The sequence below is a fragment of the Eretmochelys imbricata genome, chromosome 7 (genome assembly GCF_965152235.1).
Source record: "Eretmochelys imbricata isolate rEreImb1 chromosome 7, rEreImb1.hap1, whole genome shotgun sequence".
NCBI classification, from domain to species: domain Eukaryota; kingdom Metazoa; phylum Chordata; order Testudines; family Cheloniidae; genus Eretmochelys; species Eretmochelys imbricata.
Window position 1 is genome coordinate 23,963,678 of NC_135578.1, and position 23,851 is coordinate 23,987,528.

Sequence of the window (23,851 nt, forward strand, 5' to 3'; positions counted from 1 at the left end):
GATAGCACCATCAGTTTCTCACCCAGTATGCATTTTAGTTTAACATCTAGAATTACATTCAATTTGTTGCTCAAGTCCTCCTTGCATCTCCCATAGGATACCTCAGTTCACCTCATTCTGGAAATCCAGGGACTCCCACAAAGGTGGGGGTAACAGCTTCCTGAAGATCATGCAGGGCAGTTCTGAACTCAATTCAAACCATCCCAAGGGATTGGGCTTGTCCCCAATCCCTATCCCCAAGTAATTCTTCTGATCCCAACATTATCAGCTGCCTGAATTTGAAGGGATGAGGAGCACAACAGAACAGGTCAATGAGTGTTATATGAGGCTGTAGCAACTGGGCGATAGGCTGTGTACTAGCTGGGCTAACATCCTGAACACTACTATTCAGTCTCAAAACAGACAAATCCCTGTGTATCCCCGGGGTCGCCAAGAGTGCCACATAAGGTGGGGCAGAGATCCCAAAGGAGAATCCCAACAGCTTACCTGCCAGGTACAATGTGTGAGAGTTCTTGTTGTCTGGCACTTTATCCGATCGCTCACACGGCTGCATCCCCAGGAACTTCACAATATTACTGACTGCCTCTGTTAAAAGAAACAACAGAGCATCAGTTTCATGGGTTTATTTAACATCATTATTTTAACAGTGTCCAAAGGTATAGCAAGGCCCTACTCCCAATACAGAGAAGAGATGTGGTCTCTGCCCGAAGGGGCTTAGAAAGTAGCTCTTCACAGCAGAGAGAGCCTCCATATGTGTTAGTACAGGGCCCAGCTCAGCGGGGCCCTGATCTTGAGAGAGATCTTTGGATACTAATGCAATACAAATCATAAATAATAATTTTGTACATGACACAGCAAGGGTGCATGGGTAACAAAGGTGAGCAGGAAGGAGGATATGGACAGCATCAAGATGACTGCACAGTAACTCAGCAAGGATAGTGCACAGCAGTGGTAGAAATTATTTGAGGAGATAAAAGTGGATAAAATGAAGGAGGAGACAATGAGCTTCTTTCAGGCCTTGCAGGAGACATGGGTCTTCAGGAGGGATTTAAAATAAGAGAGCGTTGTAGCTTTGAGTACCAGTTCAGGGAGGGTATTCCGTGCATGAGGTGACATGGAAGACAGCACAGAAATAGCCAAAGAGACAATGGACAGCAAATTAAGGATTAATCCCCATCAGGCACTGCCGATTAAAGGGAGCAACACAAAACTGCATGATGAAGGCCCAATATAAAAGTACCCCCAGAAGCTGTCACCCCAACAGACTTCAATGGGCTTTGGAAGAGGCCCAGATAGAGTCTTTAAAATTAATAAACTGAGTGTGAGGATGAGAACAAGAGAGGTCATTTCAGGATCCCTCCTCCTCAGCTTCATATTATATCTATGGTTTACTCCTCCTTCCTACTTCTGGGCCCTAAGGTGCAGCCTAACTCCTCCTGTGCAAGGATGGCTAGAGTTAAGGCTGAACCATGTTCCAGCTTCTTGAAAAGGGTGTTGCTCAAGACCAGTGTGAGGTGCTCCCTTCCTTCCTCATACGCCATTCCCAGTCCCCAAAGGCTCAGGATACTCAGAATGTAGGATGTGTTTCCATCACAACAATGACCAAACTAACATGGTTTCTTTTGAAATTAAAAGCAGCTTTTTGTCATGAAAGGCCAATACTGTGCACAACAAGACACATCCAATTCTATGAACCTACACCAGAGATGAATTTGGCCCATCACAATCTTACTCAGAAAGAGGTCTGTATTGGACCTTAGACCTGAACTACGACTCCAATTTCAGGGTGTAGAACTAGACGCCCAAAGGAGCCTCCAGCAGACCAAAGGGAGCCACAGCTCTAAGGGTATATCTATATTGCAGCTGGGAGGTGTGATTTCTGCATAGGCAGCCTGACTTTGGCTAGCTCAGCTCAAGCTAGTGCGCAAAAAATAGCAGTATGGATGTTGCAGCAGTGGCCATGGCTTAGGCTAGCCTCTCAAGCTCAGACCCAGGGGGGTAGGGGGGCCTGGACTTGGGCAGCTAGCCCAAGCCACCACCAGTGCTGCAACATCCACGCTGCTAGTTTTAGCATGCTAACTTGAGCTGAGCTAGTGCGGAGTCTGTCTACCTGTGCTGGGAATCACATCTCCCTGCTGCAGTGCAGACATACTCTAAAAGGCCAGAGTTCAGACTGCCTCTTCCAAGCAGGTAAATGCTAGGAGTTCTGTGGGGCTCAGAGACTTCCTTACCTTCCAATGTTTTAATGGTGGATAAAGTGAAGGTCTCTTCCTTTTCAAAGTCATCACCCACCTCGTCCCAGGCTGCTCCAAAGTTTGGCTTCAGAACCCTCTGGATGTGATCAGCTACCGTTACCTCAATGTCTTCAAGCTGATAGAGAAAGAAAGTTTGACAGAAATAAGATAGTTCTTGTTGGGGGAAAGCTATAGACTTGGCTCACTGCAATCGAGTAAAGACTGTGACATTTACTTTTGATCACGGATTTTCTCAGAAATTAGCTTCCTGTCTCCCTTCTGATTTATTTGAGCAATGATATTTTGGTACAATCTGTTTTGATTGGGTATTGGAGTTGGAAGAGCTTTCAGCTCTTCCATGCCCAGGGTTTTATGATGGGACTTCCCATTCCGAGCACAGCTCTCAACCTGCCAAAGATCAAAATGTTTGAGAAAGATCCAAAAGAAGGGACCACACACAAATAAAATTTAACCAAATAGAGGCAGGTGCTTGGACTAATGCAAGGTTTACATTTCTGGAATACTGAGAAACTTCTCTATATTTTGCATCCCAGCTCATCATTTCTGAGATCAGTAACGCACAGTGAGAACCTCATGTCCAAGAAGAACTGACCTCAGAGTCCATAATGGAGAAGGGTACATGCCTGCATCTGAGACCTTCTCAGGAAGTATCATAGCTGATACAATCCACCACTGAACGTTAGGCGAGCTGAGCCGTTGGTGTGGCCACATTTATGGGAGGTGGAACTTGCCTCATCAGATAAGCCCATCTCTCCAGTGCATATACACCTGGAAACACTCCTCTGCAGGGGTATGATCAAGATCCCCTCATAATTCTAGTTTAATTAATGGATGGACTCTGGTTGCTATTTAAAATTGCTCAAGTGCCGTAGCAGAGAGGGATGAGTGTCTCGTATAACCTGGCACAGAGTAGGGTCTAGCGTCCTTTGGAAAATCCTCTCTGTTCCCTCTGCTTGGACAAAGCTCCACCAGCTCTTACTACAGCTCATGCTGACTTACTGCCCAGTAGTTGCTACAATCAGATACTCAACAGTGTCTGGTGAGGAAGGGGCAGGGAAATACAGGAGCCAACAGAACAGGTTAAGGTTCAGACACATCACATCTTCTACTCCAAAAGGCAAACAAAGTCACCCTGTGTGAAGCGACCAAATCTGTTGGCTAAGCTCAAGATAACTTTTAGCTCCCAATGAGCAACAGAGACCTCGGCACAAAGATTGGTTTTGTGCTCAAAAGCTGTCTGGATATAGCAGTAGGCTCAGACAGAAGCCCTTACACAGAACCCTAATACAGCCCTTGTCTCACTGCCAAAAGGAAGGAGCCAAGGTTCCCTTCCAGGCTCAAGAGCCAGCAATGGAATTTTCCTGGTACCAGAGTCAGACTCTGGCCTATGAAGTGCAACGCATTCAGTGCAAGAGCTGGCCGAACAGCCTCCATTCATTAAAGCAGCTACCGTGTTGGTGGAGCCCACTGTCCTGTTCTGAGCATTGACAGGTTATTTTTAAAGTCAAAAGCACTTGTTCAAGAACAGAAGGAGCTTTATTTACCCTCCAACAGAGAGTTCTAGTTCACAGGAGGGCTGCCCAGGCTGCCCAAGGCATGAGTAGGAACCATGCCAGCTATTCCACACAGCTTTGACAACACCCTTCATTCCTGACGCGTGACACAGCATGCTAACCTAGGGCAACCCAACCTGAGGGAGACACCACAGCCTCTATAAAGACAGATGTCCAGTGTATCCATGTATGTGCATGAAGAGTACTCATAGGAAGGTACTCCAGGTTAGGTAGAGTAAACCACCTGTCCATGCTAAGATTTTACAGCTTATGAAACTCAGAGCTACATTAAATTTGTGTCTTGGTCCCAACAATCAGAAGAGCAGCTGCAGAGACTGGGGAAACTCATGACAAGGAACTTCCATCTCTCCATGGGAGGAACCCCACACCCCTCTTTACAGGAAGTGCCCAAAGCTTCTGTGGCCAGATTACATTTCAGAGGAACAGGCTATTGGTGCACAGAAAATTCAAGGGAAACAAAAGCCCCTGGACCTACTGAAGCTCCAGGTGTCAGATCCTTACCACGTACTCATCCTCATAGCCTTCATCGTCGGCTTCGCCAGTGTTTAGGTCACAATCCTTGACGGTGAATTTCATCATGCAGCTGAATGTACAGGCCACTGGGGAGCGAGGTGGCAAAGGAAAGGCTCACGTTACCATCTGACATGCATTTCTCTTCATGGGCAGGAGCGTGGTGCAGTGTTCAAAATAGGGGACCGGAAGAGTTCTGGGTTCTATCCTCAGTTCTGCCACTGAGTTGCTGTGTGAACTTGGTTGCTGTGTGAACCTGAGTTGCTGTGAAGAACTTCCCCTCTTTGTGCTTCAGTTTCCCAAATGTGAAATGTATACAATCTATCTATTTAGATTTAGTAAATGATTATAGATACAGTGGGCTGTGAGAATTGTTTGTAAAACACTGAGATCCTTAGATTAAGTTTTATTATTCTTCATGGGATGATCTCAAATAACTTTAGGAATGCTCATTAAATAAGCCTCACTGCCCCTGTGAGATACTCAAGATATTATCTAGGAGTCACTTCACCTACCACTGAAATGCTGTCACCTCTGCATTGCAACACAACAGCTGATTAATACTTCTTTACAAATTAAGACAGGTAGTGATGAACCATCCCAGACGAAACAAACTACCCAGTGAACAAAAAAAGAGGTATAGCAGTCATCAGTTGTGTTACTACAAAGAAAACTAAATGAGACTGAAGCATGGAGAGAGGCCATTTCACTTTCTGATCGGTGAGGGCATAAGTGAGCTGGAGACTCAGCCGTACCCATTCTAGAAGGCATTCCAACTTCTATCTACCTACTGTAGGTACTTATGTGGCCCCCGTTCCCATAGTGTCTGAGTGCACTACAAACATCTTATAACATCCCAGGGAGATAGAGCAGTATTATTATCCCAGTTTCACACATGGAGAACTAAAGCACAGAGACACTAAGTGATATCTGTGGCAGAGCAGGGAACTAAATCCCAGTCTTCTGAGTCCCAGGCTAGTGCCCTCACCACCAGACCATCCTTCCTTTCTTTAGAAGTTGCCTGAGCAATCTCATCTTTGAGTCATAATATCCATTAAGGGTAGTGGTAAGGGCATTTCCAGTGCAACGGGTGTCCCAGGCCTATGCTGCAGGGGAAAGACAACTACTTTTAAGAAATTAGATTAGGCAAGGAAGGAATTTAGGCTCTGTTAGTGTGGGACCCTCCAAATGTAGCTCCCACAGACCTCGTCAGTAGCCAGCATCACATTAATTGTTACGTTCACGCCAAGCAGTCTTCCTAGTGTCTGAGAAGAAGGGAGACAAAGAGCTGTGCACAGCCTCACTCTGAAATGCTCTGAAGCAAGTTAACCTAGGAGAAGAAGTGGGAAGAATTCTTCCAGGAGGGGAGCCTTGAAAGGCTGTATCGCACAGAGTGGTGAAAAGAAACAGTACTCAGTGCTGTTGGATGGTGTGCTCACTTACCAGCTATAGTAAATGGCTTGTACATGGGGCAGAGGGTGTGGGGAACACAGTATGGGTTATTTAAGGGGAATGGCAATCTACGAGGACAAGCTGCTTACCTGCTGTGGGGTCCTCTTCAGGCAGCGCCACCAGCGTGTAGCAGATACCAGGCTGGTTATACAATAGGCTTTTGGCAGGTATGTAGCCAATGACCTCATACCCCTCTGTCGGCTCCATCTGTACCGTGACGTTCTCCAGGATCTGATCATTCAGTGTATTTGTACAATCAAACTACACAGGGAAAGAAAGGGAAGCAACAGCTTGAAGCCATTAATGATGGACATAATAGGAGATAGTGATTCAGGCAGAGGACTTGCTCAGTATGAATTTTAACACTGACCGCCTTTTGCAATATCTAAATACAAACCTAAATACAAACTCTGTTCTACTGGATGTTGACTTGTGAAGTCAAAAGACCTTCCTGTGAAGGTTTATTTAGACATGTACCACGTAGAGAAGCTGGCATTTCTACTTTTTCAGCTGAGAAGTTAAAAACCCCAATGGATGCAGAAACCTCTGTAAACATTTAATAGGAAAAGAAATTTAAAATAAAAACACACTGGCCTAGTGGCTCGATCTTAGCCTTCTGCCTGAGAGGAATAGAGGGTAGTTCGTCTCTTTCAGTACAGTATTGTATCTTAGTGCTTTGTGCAGGGCAGTTTTAAATGTCTCCAGAAAGACAGCTTTCCATCACTTCCCCAGGGAAAGTATTCTAAGATCTTCACTATAAGGAAGGTTAGATTGACATATATATAGCCTACATTTTCCTTCCTCAAAATTTATTACAAGTGCAGTATTTCAGAGCTGAGCTGGAGGTGGCCCTTCTAATGGCTAGAGCAGAGGAGGGGGAAATCAGGACACCTGGCTTCTATTTAGGCTCTGCCACTGACTCATTATGTGACCTCAGGCAAGTCACTTCACCTCTCTGTGTGTTTACGTGAGTGTAAAATGGATGTAGATAATGCATGTGTCTCTGTAAAGAATTTCGAGAGCCTCTGTAAAAGGAGTTAGGTAAGCATAAAATATGCACACTCTTCATAAACTAACTAGCTGCAAAACTCCACATGCCCTTGGCCACTTGGAGTCTCAGATGCCCAGGTGAAAAGTTGCACATGCATTATAAAGAATGCCTCAGACATAGCAGGAACGTGCCTAGGGCATAGCCAAGCAATACAGAGGGAGTATATATATTATTCATGGCTTAAATGAGTATAAGTCCTCTCTCCTCTTGACCTATCTTTCTGTTGTAACCTTTTCACACTGTCAAATTAAGGAAGCTCCACCCTTTCTTGACCCTGACTCTGAGGCCTCTGGTTGAGGAACATTTCCCTCCCACCCCATAAACAAAGTAGCCCTCCACAGTCCACATACACACTATGAATGAGAACAGCACCACCTAGTGACTGTGTACACGCTTTAGATCAGAGGTGGGCAAACTATGGCCCGCGGGCCACATCTGACCCGCGGGACCGTCCTGCCCAACTACTGAACTCCCTGCCGGGGAGGTTTACCCCTCACCCCTCCCCTGCAGCCACGCCGCCGCGTGGGCAGCGGGGCTGTGTGCTCCTGCAGCGCAGAGCGGCAGCATTTCTAGCTCCAGCTGGGCGGCGCAGTTGCCAGACATGCTGCTCTGAGCAGCATGGTAAAGGGGTGGGTAAGGGGCAGGGGATCCCAGGGAGCAGTCAGGGGACAGGGAGCGGTTGGATGGGGAAGAGGACAGGGAATGGGGGGAGGTTACATGAAGGGGGTCCCAGGCGGTGGTCCCGGAAGGGGGCGGTCAGGGGACAAAGAGCGGGGAGGGAGGCAGGGGGCTGGATAGGGGGCAGGGGCCAGGCTGTTTGGGGAGGCACAGCCTTCCCTACCCTGCCCTCCATACAGTTTTGTACCCCAATGTGGCCCTTGGGCCAAAAAGTTTGCCCACCCCTGGTTTAGATATACAATATGCATACATGCTTAGGTTAAATTCAGATTACTTGGGCCCAGAGTATGGAAGAAGCGGTCTCAATACCATTTACCTCTGCTACATATTATGAACTAAACAAGACACACCACTGGGAAGAAACAGCCCAGTGGGTAATTAACAATTAGGAGATTATTTTCACAACCCTGTAGCAGCATCCTACACACCTGGAACACCATGTGGTTGACAAATGTGTGCTTGGTGCAACGGATCACGTACTCAGTCTCAGATTCTGTAAGAGCCACAGGCTCTGGAGAGGACTTGAAGAGCGGGCCCAGCCCTTTGAACTCTGGGATAGCTGCCAGTTGCTCTAAAACAGAGTTAACAGAAAGAAACACTTCTTTTTCCGAACTCCCAGGTGTCAGATAGCAGGTCTCATTCAGAGGCTCTAAGAAGCACCTGTTAAGTCACCTGAAAGTGTTTTAGTAAAGAGCTACCAGCAACTAAATATATTAATTAGGGCATTAAAATCTAGCACCAAATTATTTCTTTGGACATGCCACCCATTCACTTAAGTAGAAGCCAGACACGAGCATGCCCTGAAGGTAGAGCTGGATCCCAAATATCATATGAGTGAAAGTGCCCAGAACTTAGAGAGATTTCAAAGCTCAATTAACTCCTGCTCATCTCTGTAATAAAATCACTGATCCAATACTGTGCAAAGGGATAGATTCAGGGTGAATGTGACCACTCTGACAGGAGCAGTGAAGGGCCCCAAACCTGGTCCCAAGGTGTGCATGAGCAGGGGGAACATGAAAGAAAGCAAAACACCACACACATACAGGAATTAGGGGCTTAGATCAGCCAATCTCCAAGGCCTGGTATTGATCGGTTTTTGAGTGCACACATTCACCATTCCTGCTGCATTTATAACCTGCAAAATCAGAAGTATTCTTGGCCCTTCAAGTTTGGAATCCCCTCCAGATGAGGGGCATAGGAATTGCCATATTGGTTAAGTGTAGTGGCGCATCTAGTCCCGTATTCTATCAGTGGCTAGTATCAGAAACGTCAGCAGATATGCAAGAAAAACTGCTGTGGGCACTTGTGAGATAACCTGCCCTCAGGAGAAGATCCCCTAACCATAACACCACTCATTAGAAGTTGCTTGAAGCACAACGGTCTATTTCCCTTTCATGAGGGTCAACTCAGATGGTGAAAGACTACAGGATTTAGGCAGGCTCAACAAATCACATGACCGCTACGTCCGCATCTCTTCCCCCTACACAAGGTTAATGAGAGATGTCCCACATTCTGCTTACCTTGGAATATTTCTTGCCTTGTTGCTGCCACTTTCTCTGGCTGTTTGACCACAGTGATAGGAATACTTTCTGCAGGGACAGAAGCAAAACAGGATAGAGAAATGAATTGAGAAGATCACAAGCTCACATGCAGAAAACATCTTGATTGGGACTCCTATAGAATATGAAGGAAGCCCATTTTTTGTCTTGCTACAGACTCCATTACTCTCACCCCCAAGTAATGCATCCTATTGTACTCAAAGTCCTAACCTTCACTTCCAAAATAGCTTTGGAACAACAGTAGCTTCAGTGAGGATTATGAGCAATTACTATTATTAGCAGGAGGATTACAACAGAATCCTAATCTGGGAGCAACTGAATTTACAGCATGGACTTTACAGAAAATAAACACCCCAAAATTCAAACAAGATGGATCTTAACAGTTCATAGCATCACACAAGCTGGAGAGAAAGACGCCCATGAGGTCCCATACAGTCCATCTCCTGAGGGGATGTTGGAAGCAATCAGCTTTAATACTGGAGAGGACCGCCCCCTGTTATTCCGTGGGTACCTGTTCTTTGTTCTGTGATGAGAGCAGTTGCCAAAGGAACAGATTTCAGGTCAAAGGGTTTCTCAGAGGGTTCCAGGGTATACTGCTGCAGTGCCCTCTCCAGGCCAGGAATAGATACTGTCAAGCCTGAGGAAAGAAGGGAGATCACTGAAGTTAAAGCAAACACCAACTCTGTGAGCCATTGAGTCAGAGTCCAACTAAAATCTCTATCTCTGCTCTTCTTAATTGGCTAGTGCTGTAGAAAGCATACGTATCCAGTGTTCATGCACTGGACACACTGAATCCAGTATTTCTGAAAATACTATGAGGACATTTATGCAAATGATTATCATCCCCAGAGCAAACCTGTACGCTACAAACATCTGGAACACTTTTGGCAATTCTATTGTAACCACATTCCTCAGGGCCTGAATCTGGGTCTCTGATGCACAGCCATCACTGCACTACAGCCTGAGAAGTCAGCCACCCTACGGCATTCATACGAGCAGATTTGGAAAGGATAGCTGAAATGCATGTGTCCTTCACATCAAGAGGTAACCTACCAAATGTCTTTACCTGCCCTTACCATTCATGCAATTACTGGACAATTGACAGATTTATGACAGTCTGAAGGATGTTCAAGCTCCCTGGAACCAGTCTGTTCCCTAGGGACCTTGGGTAAAAAACATGCAGCTTTATTCTGAAAAGCCTCCACATTACCATTCAGGATGTAGCCAGCATTGAGAGCTTTCTGCTTCTGCTCCAGGACATTTAGGTAGAACGTGGCTCTGTCTCTCACTTCATTATCATCATCCATCACGCACCTGAAGGCAAGCCAAAACCCAGCTGTGAGCACTGTGAATGTATGCAGAGGACTGATCTACCTTGGTGGTGGCCTAAAGAAACTGAAAATATGCACTGTAGAATAGAGTTAGTTGTGGCACTGGTGATCATACTAATACGGCAATAAATAAATAAATAGTTCACCTCCCTCTGACAGCCATTCTGGGCTTCTCAGATTAATTTTGTGGCACTGAATGCAACAGCAATATTAGAACCTGCCATGGGAGGCAGTGTTCTATATACCCGATAGTGGCTCTAGGACTCTGCACCCAAAATACTGTGCCAGTCCACAAGTCTGATTACGTTCTCTCAAGTGGGTCAGGAGCTCCAATATGTCAAGAAAATCCCAGGTTTGTCCAAACATTTAAATTCTTTGGCAGAATCTCTGAAATGTCTGCTAGGACAGAGCGCAGACTATGTAGCTCACCTTTTCAATAACACTAAGATGCTGGGTAACACATCCTCGTTCTGGGCTCCAAATTTAGCCAGCGCACTTACTGCACCTGTAGCAACAGCAAGGAAAACAGGATCAGCTGGCAAAGTTAGCAACTGGAAGTTCCCTCTGTTTTGTGATCTCACTTTAATGCAACAGTTTTACAGACAAAAGACAAAACGAACAGCAAATTTTTTTTTTAAGTTAATCAGAAGCAGGAAGCCTTCCAAAACAATCAGACGATACAAATTACTCAAGATAGTTAAGTCCAAAGCAGACTGTGAAGAGTTACAAAGGGATCTCACAAAACTGGGTGAGGGCAACAAAATGGCAGATGAAATGCAATGGTGATAAATGCAAAGTAATGCACATTGGAAATCATAATACCAACTATACATACAAAATTATGGGATCTAAATTAGCTGTTATCACTCAGGAAAGATCTCGGAGTCATCATGGATAGTTCTCTGAAAACATCTGCTTAGTGTGCAGCAGCAATAAAAAAAGCTAATGTTATTATCTATCCCTTTCCTAATGGCTCATAAGAGAGAAAATACCATAATGCCACTATATAAATCCATGCTATACCCACACCTTGAATACTGCATGCAGTTCTGGTCTATCCATCTCAAAAAAGATGCATTAGAATTAGAAAAAGTATAGAGAAGGGCAACAAAAATGACTCTGTGAGGAGAGATTAAAAAGACTAAGACTGTTCAGCTTGCAAAAGAGTTGACTGAGGAGGGACATGATAGAGGTCTATAAAATCATGAATGATGTGGAGAGAATGGGGAAGTGTTATTTACCCCTTCATGTAACAAGAACTGGTGGTCACCCAATGAAAGTAATAGGCAGCAGTTTTAACAAACATAAGGAAGTAGTTTTTCACACAGTGCACAAACAACCTGTTGCCAGGGAATGCTGTATAAGCCAAAAGTATAACAGGGTTAAAAAAAGAATTAGATAAGTTCATGGAGGATAGGTCTATCAATGGTTACTAACCAAGATGTTCAGGGATGCAACCCCATGCTTTGGGTGTCCCTAAGCCCCTAACTACTAGAAGCTGGGACTGGGATGGATCACTCGATAAACTGCCCTGTTCTATTCACTCCCGCTGAAGCATCTGGCACCAGCCACTGTTGTAACACAGGATACTGGGCTAGATAGACCATTGCTCTGACCCACTGTGGCCATTCTTATGTAGAACACAGAGCCAGGCATAGTTCAGCAAAGTGCTGGCAAATCTTCCTCCACCCATCTCAACCAAAACCTGCCCACTGTGTATTCTTCTACATGGAGACCAGCACTCCTGCTAAGGGATGTTGGAGTTTTCTTACTATGGACAAAGGGTTGTTAGGGACTAAGCCAAGTGCCAAACTGTATTTGAACTCATTCCACAGAAGGTAAAAAGCAAGTGGATTAGCCCACTGAGACCCCTTTACTTGAAGTTCAGTCACAGAAATTTACTCAACCTTGAAGGACATGTATCTTTCTACGCCTGCACCTTACCTGCACGGACCTCCTCATGCTCCAAGACGACCCTGTTGTAGATGAAGCGAATGTATTTTGAAGGGTTATTGGTCTTGGGTCCTTCCTGCCCCAGCAGGTGGAGGATACGGGTGGCCAGGACAGTGAACTCGCAGTCCTCAATGAACTCGCACAGGTGAGACAGGCCAGTCTCTTTGCTCTCAGAGTTTTCCTCAATGATGCTGATGATGCAGTCCACAATGGCTCGCTTGTACTCAAAACCGCCCTATGCAGCAAAGGCCAGTGAGAAAATTCAAAGGAGGCCAGAAGTTCTAACTGGGAATGTTAACCAGCCAGGGAGGGATTTAGTTAGACAGAGACATCCGTGACTGCTGTGTTTGAAAGGAACTGGGTAGCAACACTGCCCCACTCTGTTAGGTCTGCTCAGTGCACTGGGCCACTTCCAGCTACTTCCACGTGTGTACTGCACCTCAAAAAAATTGCACTGCCAGAACCATACTGGGTCCAGCTCTTATAAACATGATGAGAATTGGAAGCACATCACAGCCCTTAGTTTTTCAATGGGACTTTGGAGTTACTTCTGTGCTTACTTAGGAGCTGCTAATATTCAAGGTCTCTGTGCAGCTCACTCCAATTAGAAAACAATTACAAACACTCCAATTAAAAAAGCAAGCCTTAAAGAAGGGGCTGCAGCTGAAGGGTTTACATCCCTTTTAAGAAAAGCCCCATTTTGAGCCACTCTGCTGCTAGAATCATTACATAAAACAACCATATGGGGGGAAAAATAATCCCTCTTCCCACACCAGACAACCAAGTATGAATCACAAAGGCAATACATTAGGTATCAAATCAACCACTGCAGGGCCAATCAAATACAATACATTGGGGGGGGGGGAAGATGAAAGATCAGTATCTCCCCGGCATACCCTGCAACTAGCTACTAAATACACATAAGATTACCTTTAGATGTTACTTACTCATGTTCATTCTGAACAACGGGGGATTAAACAGAGTGATGTCCTCTTATAATTTACATGCATAATTGTGGGTGCTCTGAATATATTAGGAGCTACATTGGATGAAAGAGCCATAAAATTGAGTGGTCTGAACTCTGAAACCATATTTCAAAATTATACCAGCCACCCAGGCACAATCTGCACAAATGGAATATTCTATTTTCAAAGTACAAGATAAGAGGTCTTGGTATGATCCAAAATGGGAAAATTTAATAGGCAGAACATGATCATCATAACTGACAGTGTTAATGCCAGCTGGGTAGCAGGCATATGTGGAGTCCTGAGTGCTATAGGAGATTATTTAGAAAGGGTTTCAGAAAATCTCTAACAGTGCCTTTATGAAATTCTGTATCTGAAGGCACACAGAGAATGGCTTCAGGTATGATCCCTCATTGCAACAGCAGGGGGAGCAGAACTAAAATAGTTTTAGGTCATCTGATAATGGATTTTTGACACAAGACAAGGCTTCTTAGAATGTAATGTCAAAATACAATGGGCAACAACAGAAGCTGGTTCAATGTTATGCAGACATGTAATGCCAGTGGATCTCCTGTTACATGCATTTGCTCTGAAAGTTAATAAAGCCCAGCAGCAGAATCCCACTCATGCTTCAAATCAGATCATGGAAACATTGATAAATAGTTTTTGATGTCACTTTGCAGACAATTGTCACATATCAAGCTGGCCATTTCTACTAACCATGCTTACACTGGGATTGCAAGCTTTTCACCTGCTACATAGCACTTGCCATATGGCACTGAATACGACAGGGCCTCATTCTGAAGGGGGCCTCTAGGTGCTACTGCAATACAAATAAATAATAACACAAAGTAGCTGGCCAGTAGCCTTACCTCTTCCCGGAGCATAGTGAAGAGGAAATTCATGAGGACTGCATGCTTACGTGGGTACTTCTGACACAAGGCACTGATAGCCTGCACCACCACAACCTGACCAGGTTTAGAAACAGTGCATTTAACAAGGAGAATTCTGTCTTATTTCAATTTGTTTTTTTCTCCCCTCCACATGAATTTTAAGCTGGACTGAGAAGCCCAGGAGACCATAGCTCTCTCTTCATCTACAAGATGGGTAGCATGCACTGGAGAAGCAGCCACAGGGATGAGAGGGGACTCCTCTCTCCATGCACTAGTTAGTCCCTGGAGAAGGCTGGTAATAGGGCCCATTGGAATAGGGATTTAATTACTATGGGTAGTCTCCAGAACAGAGCCTACTAATGGCAGCAAGTTACAGAGACTGTGGGATACTTTGGGGATAGGTCAATACCATCATCCCCTTGCACTCAAGTCTCCAGCAGATCTGCAGTCCAGTCTCTGGAAGTGAAAGAGTGGTATAACCTAACCCAGATTTCAGAAGGCAAGCGTACACAGAGAAAGACAAAGGCCCAGTACAGTTCTCACTGTGGGACACCTTCCATACCTTGAACTCATCTGAGATTTCTGACATGAAGGAGGAGATCTGCTTCATGAGCCGGTCAATGCTGCTCTCACTGCCTGTTTTCAGCAGCGTGGTGATAGCCAGCGTAGCGATGCTGCGGTTGGAATCGGTCACTAGGTTCTCCAGGTCCAGGTTACAGGCAGTCACAGCAGATGGGTGCTTCATGGCAACCTAGTGAGGAGAAACAATGGAATTAACTGACTACATGGAAAGGGCCCAGCTGACAGAACCAAATGCTATACAGACCCTATACAGCACTCAACCTGTCTACCAAACCAAATATAACAGGTTCTAAGAAGCCATCCCAGATAAGTAACTCACCTGAGGGCAAAGTTATCAGCTCTGTTCTCCCAAAGAAATATGCCACCCTGCTGAAAGACAGACATTGGTAGCATGGCCTTTAAATGCTGTGTGTCCATTTTCCTGCTCTCCATTTATTAAGGCTCAGGCCCTATCCATTGCCACACAGGAAGCCAGAAGTCCCTGCAGGGGCTCTGAACTTCAGTTCTCCAGGGACCTCAGCTCTGTACAGTCTTTGGAGCCAGGCTCAGACCAGCCACTACACAGACTCTGTAGCTCTTCCCTTTGGAATTGAAGGGAGCAAAGTAAAGGCTATGAAAGGCTGCTCCAGCCCTTGCACTAGAACAAAAGTTGCTATGAGGACAGGGTGAGGAGGAGTGTAAGGATTTGGTCCCAGTCGCTTAACAAGGAGCTGCTTCATCCTAAGGAAAGACTTGGAGGCGTTGAGGGAAATGCAGTACTGCACAACACCTGAGATTCACTGTCACTAGAGACCACTAGTCAGTGTGATTTGTTTTTCTTGTCTGATGTGTTCCTGGATGTTTTTATTTTGCACAGAAAGCAACGAAATAGAAACTCTGGTTTCCTGATTTCAAAATACTTGCGAACTGTGTGTGGGACAGGAAGGGAGGAGAGTAAGAATGATAGAAATCCAATCTTTACATAGCCTGGCCCCCTTTTTCTTCTTTGGACCCTGGACCTGGGGGGGGTGGGGGAGGGGTCTGGACCTCACCATCCAGGGGAGGTGAAAGATATTCAAACTCCTAGAACACTGAATCTTACCTTGTTGAGGGTGCGGACAGCTGCATATCTAAGAGCTGCTTTCGGGGAGCTGCAGAACAACTGTAACACTGAAACAGCATCAAATGTAGACATTGAGAAATCGATGAACCAGGAGTGCCCCACACCCCGCACAAAAAGATTCTGATTCACTGTTAGAACAACAGTGAGCAGGAAATAATTGGAAGCTCCCTGGATTTACTCTCTCAGAAACATAGGGACCCATGGAAGGTTAGCTAGTCCAGTGGTTTTCAACGTGTGGGCCGCAGACACCTGGGGGCCCACAGACAACACCTAAGGTGTCTGCGAAAGGTTGTCGTTACCATAGAACAGTGGTTTTCTACATGTGATCCACTGACTATGTCTAAGATTTCCAAAGGGGATCATGTTTCCATTTGAAATTGAAAATCACTGAGCTAGTCCGTCTCCCTCCATTCCTTAACATCACTAAAAGGTGTTCATCAAGCCATGATTCGGAAATTTCTATCTCCATTCCCTAGTCGATCTTCCCATTGAACCTTTATTTCAACTGCTACTTAAACCCATTTTTTCTTGTTACAATTTAAATCCCATTCTATTCCATGTGTTGTTGGCCAACAAAGAACACGGTTATTGCAGATGCAGATCTCCTACACACACCTTCCCCAGAGCCCAAATGCATCATCTCAGTGAGCATCTGAACTCCATGGGGCTGGGAAGCTAGAGCTCCCAGGTTGCTTCAGAATCCAGGTCTCTCACAGAGCTGCTGGCATGTCACAAGGTAAAAGGATTTTTGTTGTTGTTGCTAATTACAATGAGCCTGCATTGTAGAGACACAGACCCTAGAACAATCCACACTGAATGCAGCAGGCAAACACTTTCTAACATCAGCAAAGATATATACAGGCAATAATGACATCTCAACAAGCTTGAGTACTGATAAAGGCCTTACATCGCAGGGTAGCCAGCAAATGCAATTGTCATAGGCCCACAATCCCCCAGTTACACCCTTAAATAGCACTAGAATTACCAGACACGGCAGGTGCCAGCTCCTTGGCATTGCAGCTAGGCAAGTTAACAATGGCAGAAGCAGCTTCATAGACCACCATCTCGTGTTTGTTTCTTAAGCAGTTCTCAATGAAATCAAACAAGGGGCTGTCATGGCTAGGAGACAAAGTCAAGAAATTAAAAAGAGCCTTAAGCACTGGGAGGACAGAATGGGCTGGCAGAGAAGGAATGGCTCTCGGAGCTACTAGAAGTTGCATTTTATGAAAAAGAAATATGACTGTAATCAGTCTGTGTTCAGCTAAGGCTCTGTAGTTGTCACTATGCTGCACTAATTTGCATTGCAAGGATAGAACTGAGACCCTCCTACTCCAAAAGCATAGACCCCTCCCTGATGAACTAAAGGGGAATTTCCATTAGCTGTTAGACATATAGGGCTCATGACAATCAATAGTGCAGTTCTGGTGCTATCCAGAAGAGGGCAATGATACATACACACTAGCCACTTAATTACAATATGATATGGAAAATCAAATGAAAGATTTCAATGAAGTGTGAGAACCATACACAAGGGGATAGCATAAACATGGAAGCAAAGTGTCAGATCACCAAACACCTGGATTAGACACAGATTGTCCAGTTACAAAATAAAAGTGACAGGGAATCACCTCCCACTCCCTTTTCTGTACTATGTTTTAACTATTAATAAAAGGAAAGGGGTTGCATCATGTTATATGTTATTTCTTAAAGGTTTAAACAAAACCAGATAACAGGACAAGCCTGTAAGAGGAGATTCCTCAGATCCCATTTTTTAAGTCTTCCAATATGGCAACACAACTTCCTCACCTTCCAGCCTCTTCCTCCAGCAATTTGCTGGCCACTCGGATCATCATACAGTAGGCAAAGGGCGACTTCAGGCCATGACGCATGAACTTGCTGAGCATCTTGTTGACTGCCAGACGGTCATTCTTACGCACGTGGTAGAGTAAGCCGAGGGCATGATACTGCGCATATTAGCAAAGGAGAAAAGAAAGGGATTCACAAACCACATGCTATGTTATTTATGCATTTACTCATCTATGGCCCAGAGATTGTACAACTGAGCTTGGAGAATACCAAAACCCCTGATCTGCTGCATGTACCCTAGGGTTTCTTACCTGCACCATGATATTGTCACTGGAAGCTGCTTCCTGAGCTTCATTCACCCAACGTTTTACCACGTCGAAGCTGGTCTTCAGCAGATGCTGTGGGCACAGAATAACGCACAAGAAAAGAGTCCATCAAGGTCCAGGATAAACTAATATGAATCAGCAAATCACAAAAACAGCAACAACCCCCATCTTCCTCAGCTTGGGTTCTGGAGAGACAATGATACAGTCCTACCTTGAAGGGGTGTTGTGAGCACTATTCATCGACATTAGCACACGGAGGACAAAGGGAGAATCTTGATAATGATGTATTTATATTCCAGTAATTCCCTGAGGCCCCAATCAGGATTGAAGCCCCACTATGCTGGGTGACCAACACGCCCCTCACCCCCGCACATAAAGCCTCAGTCCCTGCTCAGAAGAGTTTGCCACCTAATTCCAATATTGTCTCAGTTAAGCAATTTCAAATCTACTTTACAGAAACACAAATCACCAGGGATTTCTGCTTTCCCCTGGCTCCAGTCTCACAGCTCTCATTAATGAGAGGAAGAAATATACACACCACAATGGAGGAGAGGTGCTGTGTCTGATGTCATGACACCTCCACAAAGCACCATGTAAGCTTCCTGCCAGAGTGACCACAAATGGGAGATTTCCTGGCTGCCAGGCTGTTCCTGCACAAATGCTATGTCTCATCGGGTTCTGATCCAAGTCCAGTTTTAAATCTGAGACCAAATTCTGCAGACTGACATTCAGGGTAAATGCTATCCATGGGAGATGTGAGCATTACAAAGGAACATGGGTCAAAAAGCTAGTGCACCATGAGTAGGCCCTGTAAGCTTCCTCCTCCTATTATGCCTGTTTCCCAAATGGACCAATGCAGGCCCACAGGGGCTATGACTCAGTGTTGTCAAGTGTGTCCTAATCAACCATACTTCATATTTAAAGAAAAAATTTCTATACTGAAAAAATGGCTCATATTTTAACATGTGAAAATACTAGACACTGGAGAACGTGCTGCTCAGCTCCCAACACAGAAATTTGTTTCCTGGTTTAAATGGCCCTCACACAAATCCTTGTAGGTGCATACGTACCAATGACGACACCAGGGCAGAGCTGGACACACTGGGCACCTTGTCCACAATCGCCTGCTTCATGTAGCGCTCAATGGCCTGCAGCATGGTACTCTGCAGAGAGGGAAAATAAGAACCAACTCCTTTGAGGAGTTACAAGGAAAGCTGACAAGACTGCAAGGGGGACAGAGAGAGGGGAAGAAAAAGGAAAAGCAAGGCCAGATATAGGATGCAAGGGCAGAGTTAGGAGGGCCAGGCATTCAGGACCAAGAAGATAAGGGCCCAGCAACACGCAATCGCCTGAGTGGCAGCTGGCACTTACATCAGTGATTTGGCAGAGTGCTCTCACAGCAGGGCCTCGGTAATTGTCGTCCTTCCCAGTCATATCTTTGGTTAAACTGTATAAACGTGAAGGAAGTTTTTTAGTATTGCGTAATTTACCCACTAGTGCTATAAAAAGCACACATGCAGCGTTGCACATACCAACACATGGGCACTGGATTTCACAGCCAAAACCCACAACAGGAGGGTAAGAGGATACGACAATGCTGCCTTCAGCCTAGTCCTGCTCTGGTAGGGAAAGTTTGGTCACAAGAGGAATGACAGGAGCCCTTATGCCATTCAGATCACCTCAAGAGACCAAAACACCAATGCAACTACTTAGAGTTAAAGGCTAGAGTAATGAAGCATCTGGACTCCTTTCCTGAACATCCTGCCCTTGCCCAATGCAACAGGCTGTGTTTGGTGCAAAACTACATGTGGGGGAGGGGACTGACAGTCCCTATACGTGCGGGCTGATTTCTAAATGCTGCATGGGGGATGTACCTTTGCAATTCCCATCAACTCTGTCATTAGTGTCTCCCACTGCAGCAGCCTCCTTTTAGGTCAGGACTTCCCATTGGGAAATCAGTGGTCCAGAGATGATGTGTCAGACAAGGCTTGGGCCCAAGTCATGGGGTACGTTAAGCAGCGCCCAATGAGGTTAGAACAATAGAAGTCATATGGCCAAATCCCTACCTACCTATTTGGCAACGTATCCCCCAGAGAACACTTCAAGACCCTGAGAAACGTCGAAGGGCTCAGACAGAAAAGCAAGAGTTAAAAAATAGCCCTTTACAAAAGAAGGTGGTCAGATACCACGGTGTGGGCACAGCATGGGAACCCAGAAAGACAAACCAAATACACAAGGGCCTGGCATATGGCATTTGCTGCACTGTCAGTTCACATATATTGTTAGGATTTCAGTGCCTATATTTCAATGGCCCCCTTTAAACAAGAGCATTTCCTCAGCTTCATACCTCCCTTCAGGGATCATAGCTATCTCTAGATGGCTAGAGAAGACTTGTTGGAAGGAACATGCAAATAGCGGTGAAAGGAAAGGGGCACCTCAGCGAGGACTCACCTACTGGTCACAATGATGACATCCTCAGAGATGGAGGACATCTCTTTGATGGTCAGGTAACACATCCTGCGAAGAGTCGGCTGGCAGGTAAAACAGGCAACACGAGCATTAGCTGGCAGCACGCCAACCCTGGCAGGGTGGAGAGAGTTGCCAACTCTCATGATTTTATTGAAAATCTGATGATATTTGTCATTTCCCTTTAAATCCCAGCTCCTGGAGCCAAGCGATTGTGAGAATCTCAGCTTTCATTTAAAAAATAAAAATAAAAGGAAGGGTGAAATCCTGCCCCCGTTGACATCAATGGAAATTTTTTGCTTTGTGGTGCTCGTGGTTACAGAGACAAGCTTGAAAGTGTGACCTGAGGGAACTCTCAAGGCTCAGAAACAGGAAGGCCAATAACAAGAACCAGACTTTTTTTTAAAAAAATCATCAGATTTTTAAGCCAATTTCAGGATTTTGAGGCCTGACTCATGATTTTTGAACACATGTGATTGGAAATACTGGATACTCTGCTGCTCATTATACCCTGTAGGGAGTCACCAACAGCGTGTTTGCTGCAGGACTGTTCAGAACTGCAGCACCCTTTCTAGTAAGCTACTGGTGTGGTGCTAGTTCTTTGCCTCCTTCAGGTACTGCTATGGGCTGAGCTACCTCAACAGGAAGGAAGGTCACTTTATCATGGGGCACACAGCAAGGCAGACCATCATCTATTACATATTAGTACAGTGCTTAGCACAAGGGGGCCCAAACTGGATATAACTTTCAGGGACTCCCACAGTATAAATGTTAAATAATAAAGGCAGTTAAAATGGAAGAGCCCAGATGGATGGTGAAGCCTGATGAGAGTCTCTTATTCAGATGGTTTGGTTACGCAGAAAGCACACATTTGGAAGAGCTGGGAATGAAGGGATGGTCAAGAAAGCCATCTGCACTTGGTGACTCTCTGAATACTTTATGTGATAGCACTAGCCATTAAAAAGTTCATTTGCCTTTTATTTTTGAATGGGAAGGTTCCCAGCCAGGAAACTGAGTCACCTTTTCCCTTCAATATATTTGTCTGTAGGTTGTATTAGCATTAGCTGAAGTGCTATCTACCTTGATATTCAGCTTCAGAACCTTTGTTCAGGTTCTCGCCCCCTGTAGGAATCTCCCAAAGAAGCAATTCTCTACACACAGACTTTACGGAAGTCAAAGCACACTATGGAACTTTTAATGTGCAGCAGCAGGATCCACAGGGCAGTACGTGGCAAGCTAAGGTGCTCTAGATTCACACCCCATCTTGCCGCGCAAAAAGTCTTCATGTAGACAAGCACTAAGTCACCAACGAGCAACAGGGAAAAATGAGGCACTACTAAGATGTCGGTAATTAGAAACAGATGCACTTCATAATAATCATGTGCATGTGGGGGGCATGGATCAAGTGGTTCTACCCAGGGGAGAGCAGCATGTCACAAAAAGAGATAGCTCAGGGATGAGGCTCTCACCAGCATCATATCCTGCTAGACAAATGTACACACAAAATGTGTAAGTATAGGACTTACATCATTGGACTGGAACAGCTTGGTCATGGCAAAGAAGGATTCCGTAGCTTCCATCACACCCAGGTGTTCCCCCTAGAATGGGCAAAATAGGGACAGAAATTCTTATTTACAAAAAAGCAGTTTTTGTACAGGTTAAAGGTTCCAGGACAACAGACTATTTATCCACAGAACAGGTACAGCTTGGGTCATGACAAGGTGAGTTCCCCTCCAGTGTGCCTCTACACAGGCAAGGAGGAACCACCTTCAATGCCCATCAATAGGGCCCTATCAAATTCACGGCTGTGAAAAATGCGTCATGGACCACGAAATCTAGTCTCCTCCATGAAATCTGTATCGTATAGGGTAAAAGCATACAAAAGACCAGATTTCATGGGGGAGACCAGCATTTCTCAAACTGAGGTCCAGGCCGAAAAAAGGATTGGGGGGGAGGTCGTTGCACGGTTATTGTGGGGGGTCGGAGTGTTGCCACCCTTCCTACTGCGCTGCCTTCAGAGCTGGGTGGCCAGAGAACGGTGGCTGCTGGCCAGGTGCTCAGCTCTGAAGGCGGCACCCCACCAGTAGCCAGACAGCAGTACCATACCATGCCACCCTTATGCGCTGCTGCCTTCAGAGTTGGGTTAGGACCCCCCCCAGTTACAACAGCGTGAAATGTCAGATTTAAATATCTGAAATCATGAAATTTATGATTTAAAAAATCCTATGACCCTGAAATTAGCCAAAATGGACCATGAATTTGGTAGGGCCCTACCCATCGACGCTAGAAATTGGCCTGCGTGGCCCCCTGATGTGGCGCTGAAAGTGGTTTAATTGCTGGTGTAGGTGGAAGAAAACCTTACTCAGCACTGTGACAGAAGCATGACAACAACAGTCAGCAACAAGCCAATGTCCCGAAGGATGAGAGGGGAGTTCAGACTACATAGCCCATTCAGTACTCCATCTCAGCTGAGATGGCTAATAAGGGGCCAGTTAGGTCCAGATTTTTTAAAGTAGTCAGGTACCTAAAGATGCAGATTAGACACTGAATGTGATTTACAAAATCCCACTAGGCACCTACCTGCTTCTTTAGGTGCCTAAATACCAACCACTGCTATGTGGATACCTGACCACTAGGAATTGGATTTAGAACCAAGTTGGTCATCAAACAGCTATAAGACAGTAACTTCCAGTTGCTACCAATCTGTGCATTTGTTTTTTCAATCCCCATTCGATCACTCCAGAACTCTTTGGGCCTTGAGAAAGTGATAACTTACTGGAACAGCTGTTTAAGTAACATTTCATAAGGCACTAGTTAAAATTAGCAGGCAAGACTAGTTTATAAAAGAAAAATGTTTAAAATCTAAAGAACTCCTAGCTCACGTTCTCTCCATTACCTGGTTTATGAGGTACAGAATCTTGGTGAGGATGTGAGCACATTTCCGAGGGTTTATGGGCGTCTCATTAAACACCCGGGCCTAGAAACAAACAAAAGCATGAATAAGAGCCCAGAAGACAGTCTCTGGTTTATCTAACACAGTGTGTGAACTGAGTCACTGATGCAAGTTACAGACTGGATATTTTATTATTCTTTCAATGACTTCCAATCAGACTTTCTCAGTTTGGGACAAAAGAGATGCCCCCACCTTCCTAACAACTATCCCTACTGACTCACCATGGGATCTGAAAGCCACACTGTGATGATAAAGGTTCTATAGGCCAAATTTCAATCTCAGCTACACTCATGCAACCCCATTTTAAGAGGAACAATTCTGGTGCCGATGCACAAACCAGAATAGAATCCAGCTCCCTCTCTCAGAGCGGAGCTGTTTCTGCAGGGCTAACAAGA

The 23,851-nt window shown here is 45.2% G+C and overlaps 1 protein-coding gene across 1 annotated transcript in view; it reads right to left on the reverse strand.

Moving 5' to 3' along the window:
• Positions 1-23,851, reverse strand: part of COPG1 (coat protein complex I subunit gamma 1) — a 30,288-nt gene that overhangs the window by 1,509 nt on the left and 4,928 nt on the right. Inside the window, exons 3-23 of the mRNA XM_077821155.1 lie at positions 23,400-23,480; positions 22,030-22,101; positions 20,489-20,568; positions 19,409-19,484; positions 19,108-19,200; positions 18,023-18,109; positions 17,712-17,869; positions 16,891-17,024; positions 15,885-15,952; positions 14,784-14,972; positions 14,201-14,296; positions 12,355-12,598; positions 10,840-10,915; positions 10,290-10,393; positions 9,591-9,716; positions 9,041-9,109; positions 7,949-8,091; positions 5,881-6,052; positions 4,331-4,428; positions 2,232-2,370; positions 487-585 (exon numbers count right to left, since the gene is read on the reverse strand). Coding sequence (XP_077677281.1) covers positions 487-585; positions 2,232-2,370; positions 4,331-4,428; positions 5,881-6,052; positions 7,949-8,091; positions 9,041-9,109; positions 9,591-9,716; positions 10,290-10,393; positions 10,840-10,915; positions 12,355-12,598; positions 14,201-14,296; positions 14,784-14,972; positions 15,885-15,952; positions 16,891-17,024; positions 17,712-17,869; positions 18,023-18,109; positions 19,108-19,200; positions 19,409-19,484; positions 20,489-20,568; positions 22,030-22,101; positions 23,400-23,480 — 2,404 coding nt within the window. The remainder of the gene's footprint in view (positions 1-486; positions 586-2,231; positions 2,371-4,330; positions 4,429-5,880; positions 6,053-7,948; positions 8,092-9,040; positions 9,110-9,590; positions 9,717-10,289; positions 10,394-10,839; positions 10,916-12,354; positions 12,599-14,200; positions 14,297-14,783; positions 14,973-15,884; positions 15,953-16,890; positions 17,025-17,711; positions 17,870-18,022; positions 18,110-19,107; positions 19,201-19,408; positions 19,485-20,488; positions 20,569-22,029; positions 22,102-23,399; positions 23,481-23,851) is intronic.